Genomic DNA, 12168 nt, shown 5'->3' with positions numbered 1-12168 from the left:
ACATGGGCATCTACATGACGTACCTTCACCACCAGGTTCTGCACCCTGGCAGCAATATCTTTCCACAGTGCAGCAGCCCAGATGGGTTTACCTCTGCGTTGCCAGTTGTTCTGCTTCCACTGCTTCAACCACCCCCACAGGGCATTTGCCACCATCCATGAGTCAGTATAGAGATAAAGTACTGGCCACTTTTCTCGTTCAGCAATGTCCAGGGCCAGCTGGATGGCTTTCACCTCGGCAAATTGACTCGATTCACCCTCTCCTTCAGCAGTTTCTGCAACTTGTCGTCCAGGACTCCATACAGCTGCCTTCCATCTCCGCTGCTTTCCCACAATACGGCAAGAGCCATCAGTAAACAAGGCATACTGCTTTTCACTTTCTGACAGTTTATTATATGGTGGGGCCTCTTCAGCACGCACCACCTCCTCCTCTGGTGACATTCCGAAATCTTTGCCCTCTGGCCAGTCCATGATGACTTCTAGAATGCCTGGACGACTGGGATTTCCTATTCGAGTTCGTTGTGTAATTAGTGCAGCCCATTTACTCCATGTAGCATCAGTTGCATGATGTGTAGAGGAGACCCTGCCTTTGAACATCCAGCCCAGCACGGGCAGCCGGGGTGCCAGGAGGAGCTGTGCTTCAGTGCCAATCACTTCCGAAGCAGCTCGAACCCCTTCATAGGCTGCCAGTATCTCTTTCTCAGTTGGGGTATAGCTGGCCTCAGATCCTTTGTATCCCCGACTCCAAAAGCCGAGGGGTCGACCTCGAGTCTCCCCTGGAGCTTTCTGCCAGAGGCTCAGGTAGGACCGTTCACCCCAGCTGCAGTGTACAGCACATTTTTTACATCTGGTCCGGTTCGGACTGGTCCAAGGGCTACTGCATGAACTATCTCGCGTTTAATTTGCTCAAAGGCTTGTTGCTGCTCAGGGCCCCATTTAAAATCATTCTTCTTCCGGGTCACATGATAGAGAGGGCTTACAATCGAACTGTAATTTGGGATGTGCATTCTCCAGAACCCCACTGCACCCAAGAAAGCTTGCGTTTCTTTCTTATTAGTTGGTGGAGACATTGCTGTTATCTTGTTGATCACATCTGTGGGGATCTGTCTACGTCCATCTTGCCATTTTATTCCCAAAAATTGAATCTCCTGTGCAGGTCCCTTGACCTTACTCCGTTTTATGGCAAAACCGGCTTTCAGCAGGATTTGGATTATTTTCCTCCCTTTCTCAAAGACTTTTTCCGCTGTATCGCCCCACACAATAATGTCATCAATGTACTGCAGGTGTTCTGGAGCTTGCCCCTGTTCCAGTGCAGTCTGGATCAGTCCATGGCAAATGGTAGGGCTGTGTTTCCACCCCTGGGGCAGTCGGTTCCAAGTGAACTGGACACCCCTCCAAGTAAAAGCAAACTGTGGCCTGCACTCTGCTGCCAAAGGAATGGAGAAAAATCCATGGCAAATGGTAGGGCCCTTGGCAATATCAATCGTGGCATACCACAATCGTGGCTGGCTGCTTTTGACTCTAGTTCATACTGAAGTTCTAGCATGTCCGGTACGGCAGCACTCAATGGTGGTGTGACTTCATTCAGGCCACGATAGTCTACTGTTAGTCTCCATTCTCCATTAGACTTTCGCACTGGCCATATGGGGCTATTGAAGGGTGAGCGGGTCCTGCTGATCACCCCCTGACTCTCCAGTCTACGGATCAGCTGATGGATGGGAATCAGGGAGTCTCGGTTGGTGCGATATTGCCGCCGGTGCACTGTTGTGGTCGCAATTGGCACTTGTTGTTCTTCAACTTTCAGCAACCCCACAGCAGAGGGATCTTCTGAGAGACCAGGCAAGGTGGACAGCTGCTCAATTTCCTCAGTCTCCAAAGCAGCAATACCAAAAGCCCACCGGTACCCTTTTGGGTCTTTGAAGTACCCTCTCTTGAGGTAGTCTATGCCGAGGATGCATGGAGCCTCTGGACCAGTCACAATAGGGTGCTTTTGCCACTCCCTCCCAGTCAGGCTGATTTCAGCCTCCAGCACAGTCAACTCTTGGGACCAGAAACTGAAGCCGTAGCTCTCATGGGACTGATCAGTCTTGGCCCTTGCTCCCCTCTTCAGTTCACTCACACCGTTCCTCCAAAGCTGAAGTAGGTTTTCCATCCCACTTTGTCATCCCACTTTGTCATGTCTTCTCCGTGATCCAGCAGGTAAAACCATAGGGTACCCCGTGGCGTATACCTTCTGTATCTCCTCTCTTGAACAATAGGACGTCTTTTGTTAATAGCTGAGACGCGTGTTGGTACACGTGAGGAGCTGGATAAATCAGATACATCGTCCCTCAATTTGTCGAGGTCCTGGGACAGTTTTTTCACAGCTGAGATGATGGAAGGAGTGAGATTGTCTTCGAACTCTCGGAGTTTATGAACCATTTCATCCACTGTTAGTGGTACTATGTCATTCCAGGTCACTGTTGCCAATGAATGGGCATATGATGACGGTGCATTCCGTGTAAGTTTTCGCCACATGGGTCGTGTACATTCAACTTCATCTGGATCTATAGGTGTATCCCCGTTATTCGGCTTGATGTGATAGATCATCTCTACGATGGCCGTTTCCCTCAGAGACTGGATGCCTTTGTCTATAGTAGTCCACTTGGCCGAACGACTCGTAACATCGTCCTTGTACGGAAACCTTTCTTTCACAGCTGCCAAGAGCCTCCTCCAAAGGCTGAGGGACCTTTTCTCTCTTGCAATTGCTTTGTCAATTCCCCCTTCTCTAGCAAGTGATCCCAGCTGCTTGGCTTCTGTACCTTCTAGTTCGTGACCATCGGCCCCATTGTCCCAGCATCGGAGTAACCAGGTGATGATGTGCTCCCCTGGTTGACGGGTAAAATCTTTTCGCATATTCCGCAGCTCGGTTGAGGTCCGAGGTCGAGAAGTTACCTCTTCTTCTTCTTCTTCGTCATGTGAGGATGACTCCTGATCAGATTCTGGACCGGGTGGTGAATTCATTGGTTCTTCATCTCGCTTCACCCTTTTTGCCTCCTTTTTGCTTGTTCTCTTGCGTACAGGGGCAACCGATATTGGTACGAATTGGTCCTCTGGTTTGGCTGCAGTGATTATCACTGTGGTTTGAGTAGCGACTGTACTTGTTGCTGGGGGTGGTGTAGCTACCGTGCTTGGAGCTGGGGTAACCGCGCTGTCTGTTGCAGTTGAAGTTTGAGCAGCTGCTGTACTTGCCACTGGGGTAGCTGCGCAGTTCATTGCAGCCAAAGTTTGAGTAGCGACTGTCGCTTTGCCCTCAAATCCGCCGACATTCTTTTCCTTTTGAAGGTGCTGGATAGTGTTGAACAAGGCCCTGTAAGCATAGGCCAAGCCCCAGCACGTTGCCGTGATTTGTCCATCTCTGGTATGGCCAGAATGACCACACACCTCATTTAAGTGTTTTACTAATTCTTCTGGATTTTGCAGTTGTTCGGTAGTGAAATTCCAAAATACTGGGGGGGCCCACTGACCTAGATACTTGCCCATACTATCCCACACACCCTGCCACTCATGGCTGTCCAGCCTCTGGGAAAATCTCTCGGTCCTCCTACATCGTCGTTTGACCCCAGACAAGACCCAAACCTGAATCTGCTTAACTCTTGAAATCAGTAGTGGGCAAAACACACTCTGTATGCGTGTTAGCATGGATCATGCTGACCTATGAAATCAGATGCACATAATGCCAAGCAATACGCACAAGAGCTACTGAAAAATGTAACTTAACAAAAATAATGCTCTTTACAAAGCTATCTAGTAAGCAGCCAGAAAAGGCCTTCTAAAACTTTAAGCGAATAAAGCTGAATAAAGTAACAGCTACATATAAAATCTATACCTTGTTGCACAGGAGAAAAATAAAAATTCTAAACCATGAATTACAGAAGAGTACCAACAGGCTCATCACACTTGGGGTGTTTACAGCTCTGCAGGAAGGGCAGATATAGACAGGGTGAGAGAAGACTCAAGAGGAGAGGAGAGAGGAGGCTTTTGAAACTGGTTGCAGGTTTTTAGTGTCCATTTGTGTTTGAACCACAAGATGATATTGACCTCTCCTCCTAAAGATGGTTAAGCCCCTTGGAGAACGAGGTGTGCAAGTTTCAGAGAGTGGCAGCTGGGTGTGTACCATGGGTATTTCGCATAGAGTGCTTGAGTGATTTGCTTTGTACTGGTTACAGGAACAGGTGTTCCACCTGCAGGTGGAGAGGCTTATTAATACTTGACATTTCTGAGGAAAATATTTTTTTATAGCAATTCTCAGTTCTGTTTGCTGTGTAATTCTTTACCACTGCAAATTTTTGAAAGTTTTTATCTGAGGTTTCTATATTCTTTTGGAGTGTCAGTTCTATAACCATATGCCAGAGAGGGTGAGACAGCCAAAGTGCATGAAATCGCCTTTTCAGGTGTTTTCCTTAAACAGTGAGAAGTAATATATTTTGTAGCTCTTAGGTTATGCTCCTGTCATCAGCACTGATGCTCACCACCAAATGCTGTGCCCTGTGGGTCATTTATGTTTTAACTGTTCCTTTTCCATCTCATCTCATGCAGAATTTGTGAGCATGTGGCTCTTACTCTGATTTTACAGGGTATTTGAAGCATATTTTCCATCTTACGCCTTTCTTTTTGATTTTCCATTTTTTTCAAATGTGAATCTGTGTCTATAGTACATGCCAGTTTGGTTTTCTTCCTCTATTTATTTGTGCTGGCTGTTGTCCCGTTTCATCTGGATATCTAAACCACATTTCCCCTTTGAAAAACAATGTGAAGGTCATTCTTTGATTCAGGCATCAATAGTTGCTTACTGTATGAATAACATTTTGTTACTCATGCATCTAAACTCATGAAAATATCACTCCCTCAGAATTACGAAGAGTAAGGGAAGGCAGTTTATTGACCAGGTCTCCTTGTCTGATCCTCAGAGAATGATACATGTGCACACTTTATAAATCTGCTTCTCAGTTCCCTGCTAGAGAATTCTTTACTTTGAAGCCTAGTTCCTGAGTTCCTGGAATTCAAAACTGCAATTCTAGGATTGCAATTTAGATTTTATTTTTTTTTTTTTCATGTTTTCATTCTATTTTCTATAGAGGCAGAGGGAGGGAATCTGGTATTTCTATAGCATTTTTGAAAGTCCTTTGTATATTTAAAAAATGAAGCCTGAGGAACCACGTCACTGTAGGAGCTCACTTGCCAGGCTGTTTACTGCTGCTTGTTTTATGAAATGTGTATCATATCCTTCCATGCAGCTAGTAGTTTAAAAGTTATATTGAGATTCATATAGACTCTGCCTTCTGTTGCTGTGTAGCATTGTTTATGCATTTTCTCTGAGCTTATGGGTGTAATTATATTTGTGATAGAACATATATAGCAATTGATGCAGCTGAACTTTTCTTTGATTTCTTCTTCAGGATGAGCAAAGTTAATCTTTCAACAGCTAGGCCCAGACAGGATGTGCCAAGGTTCTATAAAATGTTATTTACAAGGAGTTATAAGGATTAATATTTCACTGTTAGTATAAGAACATAGTGATAAGTTAATTCTCTGACCATGCTGAGTGCGAGTCAGTAGTAAATTGCTAGAAAAGGCTGTAATTTACATGAAACATGATGAACCAAACTGATAATAACTGTTTTTCAGTATTTTTTTTCTTCTTTTTTCTTCTTCCTGTGGAAATCAGTAATCTGTAAATGTCATCAGGTGGTTTTAAATTGTTACTGTGAAATGTGATGAAGGCTTAAAAACTTCAAAACTGACAAAATGAATACACTGATTGTTAGGAGATGCTCAGAACATCCTATGAAATCCACATTGCGTTCCAGTCTAGCAAGTGTCAGGCAATAGGATGTTAGCACTTTCTGCTTTTGTGTGGTTCTCTAATTTAACAATATCGTGTATATATATGTGTGTGTTTGTCTGAATTACATGTATGTGAAAGGTCACAGGGTTTAGTCCAGATACAGAAAATGCATAATTTTCTCCAGCTTAGGTTTAGATCTGTGTTTCACATTTGGTGTCGTTTAGTATCATTTACGTGATGTTTGAAAATATGAGAATAAATAAATATGGCCAGTGAGACAGTGCTCACACTGAACATTTCACTTCAGAGATGAAACTTTTAGAAGTGCATCAGGCAAATAAAATTCAGAAAATTTCAGTGTGTATAGTAGCGTGTTAGAGAATGAAAATGGTTTGGATTCTTTGCTGAACTACATATGGTATACCCATTTATATGAGCTCCAGGGCAGATTAAAACTAAGGAACTTAAAATACGCGTTTACCATTCAATTTGCTTCAATTGTTTTAGTAATGTAAAAAACTGAAAGAGTGATTGAGATAAAATTTTACGTTAAATACGTATTAATTAATTCAATATTTGTCACATGTAGAAGAGAACCAGTAAATCATTTATTCATATGCTTTTTGTTGTGTCATGGGCAGGGCAGAAAGGAAGCACTTTCATACTCAACATGCATTTTCTATGTATGGATGTAAGTGGCCACGTGAACCTAGGAGCAGAACGATCAAGCCCTGAATTTTGGTTAGATATTCCAATCTAGCCACAGACAGATGCTAATTTAACCACTGAACAATTTTTTTGTACCTTTGTTTCTAACTTTAAATCTCTTTAGATGGAGGACGTGATTTCATTTGGTTGTAGAGTATCTTGCTTATCTTGCATATAAAACTGTACTTTGACAACCGTTTCTTTCTGTAGCAGTACTGACATAAACAATCCTGTGCCCGTCATTCTTTTCATCCCCTCCCATTTGTTCCTGCATCCATACCACATTTTCTGCTAGTTTGGGCCTTGCAATAGTATAGGCTCAGCTGGAGAACTAATCCCAGTTAAAAATAACCCAGGCAGATAAAAAGGTGTTGAGTTTTAATGTCATTTGTTTCGCTTCATAATCTCTCAAGCAGTTGAGCTTAAGGGACAGGTCTGAGCACTGTGATATATACACAGGGTTGAAAGAATACGGCCAAAAATAATTTTCATTAAATAAGTCCCAAACACTTGAGTGGCTTCCTTAGAGCATGTAATTCTTTTCCCATTCCTGTTATATTCGCAATCCCAGTGGACTTAATGATGTTACAACTGCTTTACCTAAAACTGCTCTTGCCAGTCGATAGGAGATCAGTCCCATTTATTTAATATTACTGACTGACATTAAATCATCCATGTAGTGACTAATAAATAAAGATATTAAACTTGTTGGTAAATATAAATTAACATGTTCTATAAATATACACTCGTCTAATTAAACATTGATCAAACTTTTACAAACGCAGAATACAAAATCATATATCTGTTCTTTCTTGATGAATGAAATAGCAGAAGGTTTTAACCTTTTTCTTTTTTCCAGGAGTAGAGCTGAATGCATTGCGCCAAATGAAGACGCAGAGATCTATGACAATGCTTACAGATGTCCAACAGCTTATATCAAGTGGAGGGAGTGTGAATCAAAAGAATGATGAAGGAGTGACCCTGGTGAGTGGGAATATGTAATCATCAGCCTGTGAATATGCATGTACTGCAACTGTGCGCTGATGAGCATGTTTGCAAGGCAATTCTTTAAGACTCGAAATGAGGTTATGCAAGAATCTGGTGCTCATCTGGCTTTTTGAAAATAGCGATATGTCAGTACCATGTATAGATAATGAACTAGGCTAGTGCAACATCCATGTCTTAATGACAACTTTCTCACTCTTAGCCTCCGAATAGCCAACAATAGGAAAAAAAAAAAAAAGGGAAATTGACATTGTAGTTTAGAACTGCAGCATATACTTGTGGTCTCTGACATTCTGAGAGGGTCTGAAACTTCATTCAGTGATTCCTGGTTTAGGTTCATGTTTTCTGGCTGAGCCAGGCTAAAACAGTGTTTCATGAAGCTATCCCGTCTTGATTCAGTGTAATGAAGCATCCACCATATCAGTGGATAAATATTCCTTCTCCCAAATGTGCATGTTATTTATAGTCATTGAGTCTCAGTATACTTTTTTTCTGCTGATAGACCTCCTATCCCTTTGTTTTATTCAGGAACGCTACTTCTTCCGACATCATAATTTTAAAATAATGCAATAAAATATTTTTGAAATGAATATATTCTTCCCTAGATAGCATGTCAGTGGGATGTTCTCTTTGGATATAAAATCTTCAATATTATTATTAATCAGTAAATGGTCATCAGCAGCATTATGATACTGAATAACTTAAAAATTCTTTTGTGATTTTCTGCAAATACTGTACTAAAATTTGAAAGGCGCATATTACTGAACATTGTTATTATTATTAACATTTATGCTGAATTGCATTGCATGATAATGAATTGATACACTGCATAATTAGTATTTAATTCCATATTTTAATACCTTTGGAGTGTTTAAACTATAACAGTAAGAAGCCTCATATCTGGAATTGTTGAATCCAGCCAGTGGCTCTGCTTATACTGAACTTTTGGGGTGGCCAGTCCAAGGCAGTTAGCTGCAGTTAAAAACAGGAGGAAGCAGGGGAGGGGTAGGAAGAAACAACACAACTTTTAATTTAATTCATGAAAGCATTTATTTAACTTCCAGTTTTCTGATACAATAAAGCTGAACTGCTAAATCACAGTATAATGCAAAGTTGTTTCTACTGTACTTTTATTGCTACTTTAGTCTGAATTGGCTTAGTTAAACTGAGTTTTGAACTTAACTATCACAGTATAAAAACTTTTCTGTACTTAGCTGGAAGAGCTGAAATGCATGTCGGAAATCTGTTCAACAGTACTGCAAATACTAGGAGGAAAGCACTGTGGATAGCTTGATTTTGTGTTGTTTTCTTGGTAGGATGTTGACAAAGGGTTTATTTTTTGCATTAACAGTTTTTGTCTTGAGCTTTGATTTTTTGAACTTTTTCATAGCCTTGCAACTAGTAGCTGCAGAGTGGATTGTGTTGCTTTTGTTTGAGTTTTCTATTATGTGAAACTTTAGACTGACAAATGGCTGGGAAGTCCAGGTTTTGTTAAACTGCTCTGTGTCTGTTCATGGTTGCGGTGTCAGCCAGTCTGTGCTAGCTGTACGTGTATCAAAGGATTCTGGGGATAGTTTTTTGTTGATCTACATCTATCTGTACAGAGAAAACAACAAATATCTCAGTTGTAAGTAGCAAATAAGATTTGGTTTCTCTTGACATATTAAATATAAATTAACGTGTAAGTTAGGGTGAATCAGCAAAAGATTGATGCCATAAATACATAAATGCATACATTTTCATAGATTCATAGCATCTACATATATGCACATGCAATACAGTTACAAAATGACATATGGCAAAATCACTTTTTCTGCTAAATTCTCCTATAATATTTTTTTCTTTGAAAGATTTCAGTCATAAATTATTTCCTTTGTCTTATGAGCTTTTAAACTACTTTTAAATAGCACATGTCAAATTGATCTCTGAATAAAAAAATGTAATTTCTTCTGGTAAACCAGCAGAAAAGCTGAAGCTATATCAAATTATGGGAAAAATTTGAGGGGGTTGTACATTTAAAATTAGAGCATTTAAGGTGTACATAATTAGTCTTCTGCCTCCAGGGCAAAGGTATCCTTGCCCCCTTTCTAGGGGAGGATTTTTGATGAGTTGTAATGCATTTCATCCCTCTACATCAAGCGTGTTCATAGAGAAAACTTTATATACTCTGCATGCGTAGCTGAACCAGAAATAGGAAATAGTAAATATTACAGTAGTTTTCAGTATCTTATTACTCATACTGTATTATCTACTTGGAATGACACGCCATGAGCAAATACAGCTACCTTTAAGTAGCTTCATTCGTGCTTTAGCAGCAAGTTGCTCTACTTGACCTGCTGAAGTGCCTGCTGACCTGAGTTTCTGTCATTCTGTTGCTGCATTTTCTGCCCTCTCTCTGTTCCATTCTACTCTGAAATTAAGCATACTGATACAGAAAATCAACTAAAATCATTGAAAGAAATACCACTCAATCAAGTACATAGGGAAGGAGTACAAGTGATAAGTAAAATCTTTATGCTTTAATATTGAAAAATATTTTTGGGACTGATTTTGTGCTTCAGACTCCATTTGCTTGATTTGATTGAGTGTTAATGAATTAATTTCAGAGTAAAATAGTGTCAGCTTGCATCTAGCATATTTGAACTGCCACAAAAGAAAGTTAGGTCTAAGTCAAGCTCTGTTGAAATGCATCAATCTACCTGGGCTCATGAAGTTTGTGAATGTGTTTGAAGGGATATTTGCTTGAAATTGTATGAAAAGTATCTAGTGAGACTAGATTGTGTAAGTAGTTCTCAGTAAGCTAACATTCTTATTTCTTGGTGGATTTTTTTTATAAATGCTAACATAGGTTCTGCAGGTTTTCTAAATAGGTTTTTTAAACTGTTCTTATTACATGTATATTTTGTATTCGTTGTTATTGTGATTTAGGTCTGTGAGGCAGCCAAAATATGGAGTAGCACATCTGAGGTTCTTCTGAATTCTTTAAACTATTAAGATTCTTTTATATTGCAGCTTCATGTGGCCTGCGCTAATGGGTACAAGAATGTTGCATCTCTGATACTGGATCATGGGGCTGATATCAATGCAGTGGATAATCAGTGCTTGACACCCCTACATTTAGCTGCAAAGTATGGACAGGTAAAGCATAATGTTTTCACCAGTTTCTCTTTTCTTTGTGGTAGTGTTCTGTAGCAATAGCAAATACTTTCAAGTCAGTGAGACTATTCTGGTTTTAATATGAAAAGCTTACACATTTCTGTACAGTAGTTGGCACCTCATATGGCAGGTGAAGTTTGTCATTGAGTGACTAATCGAACAAAATTCAGTGAGAAGCCAGGGGCCAGTTGTGCTAGTCACTGCACAAGCACAGTAACTACACATGTAGGACAATAAGTGAACTTAACATTGCACTTTTCCTCACTAAAATTATCAAAATACAGAGCAAATATCTTCCCTTTGTAGTGTTAATGAATAATACAATTTGGAGGTACCTTATTATCATTATAGATAATTTGCCATCCTTATTTAGGAGGTTAATACAGCTTTCATATGGATTCTGTTTGCAAGAAACAAGTAAATAAATTAAATTCCAATGATCTTAAGGTCCTTTCCAACTCTAACTATTCTATGATTCTGTCATTAGATATCAGTGAAAATATCTCATCTAGCAGTGTAGCCATCAGGGTGCTTTTAAAATTTCCTTTCTTACAATAATAATTTTGAAACAGCTTTTAGCCCTTTTATGAATTTGTGTGCATGAATGTTTGTAAATACAAAGAATGCAAAAAATTGAAAAAAATTACACAAAATGAAAAAAACCCACAATATTTGCCTATTTGTAAGAACATAACAGTAATAGAGAAGGTACTAATTTATTTTACCTGGAAAAAGAAAAGAATAATCTACTGAAATTTTAAATTTATAATGAGAAAATTCAATTTGCATCTGTACAGGAGGAAACTTCTAAAGAATAAAGGTCCTGAAAGCTTCCTGTTACAAAGCTCAAAACACATGCTGTAAGTGGATTACAATAAGCTTACAATTGCTCCCATTTTCTACAGTAAATTAGATGAGAAAATATAGGTGCAAAGATACATTATCAAGAGTGAGCTAAGCATGTGAAAGACATCACACCCACACCTTATAATCAAATATGGCTTGTAGAAACACACTGATAATAGCAAACCCAATTTTATTTAGGATGGCATTCTTCTCAGGCAAGTTTAGCCAACTACAACTTAAATGCAGAGTCAAAGCGATGTCTTGTCTAATGTGACAAATTGCCTCTAGAGTGCAATTCAGATAAATCTAGGAGGTTAATTTAAAATAGGTGGAATGAATCATCGCTTAGAAGTCTGACCCCCCCCCTTCCCCTCCCCGCCGATTACAGGGGTCATGAGCAGCTAGCATACGTTAGAGGTCTAAAACATTTTAAAATTTTACAGGAGGAGTCTAGATCAAAGTGTGGGGCAAATGAGCCAAAGGATGGGTCAATTGCCCACTGTATTTGCCAGTTCTCCCCCAGTCATCATGAAGGGGACATGTAGTTGATGCCTTATTCTTAGACAGCATAAAGCAGCGCAGAATGAATCCTGCAGAGGAAGGAGAGTTAAATACTCGTAGCAATAC

The 12168-nt window shown here is 39.9% G+C and overlaps 1 protein-coding gene across 5 annotated transcripts in view; it reads left to right on the top strand.

Moving 5' to 3' along the window:
- MYO16 (myosin XVI) overlaps nt 1–12168 on the top strand; it is a 388271-nt gene that overhangs the window by 176802 nt on the left and 199301 nt on the right. For all 5 annotated transcript variants that reach the window (XM_057397231.1, XM_057397226.1, XM_057397227.1 and 2 more), the window contains 2 exons: nt 7394–7518; nt 10552–10677. In XM_057397231.1, coding sequence (XP_057253214.1) covers nt 7394–7518; nt 10552–10677 — 251 coding nt within the window. The remainder of the gene's footprint in view (nt 1–7393; nt 7519–10551; nt 10678–12168) is intronic.

The sequence above is a fragment of the Pezoporus wallicus genome, unplaced genomic scaffold (assembly GCF_028554395.1).
Source record: "Pezoporus wallicus isolate ANWC-B61680 ecotype Strahan unplaced genomic scaffold, APGP_CSIRO_Pwel_v1 contig_1851, whole genome shotgun sequence".
Lineage (NCBI taxonomy): Eukaryota > Metazoa > Chordata > Aves > Psittaciformes > Psittacidae > Pezoporus > Pezoporus wallicus.
The sequence above is the reverse complement of the archived record's forward strand: the minus strand, read 5'-3'. Positions and strand labels throughout refer to the sequence as shown.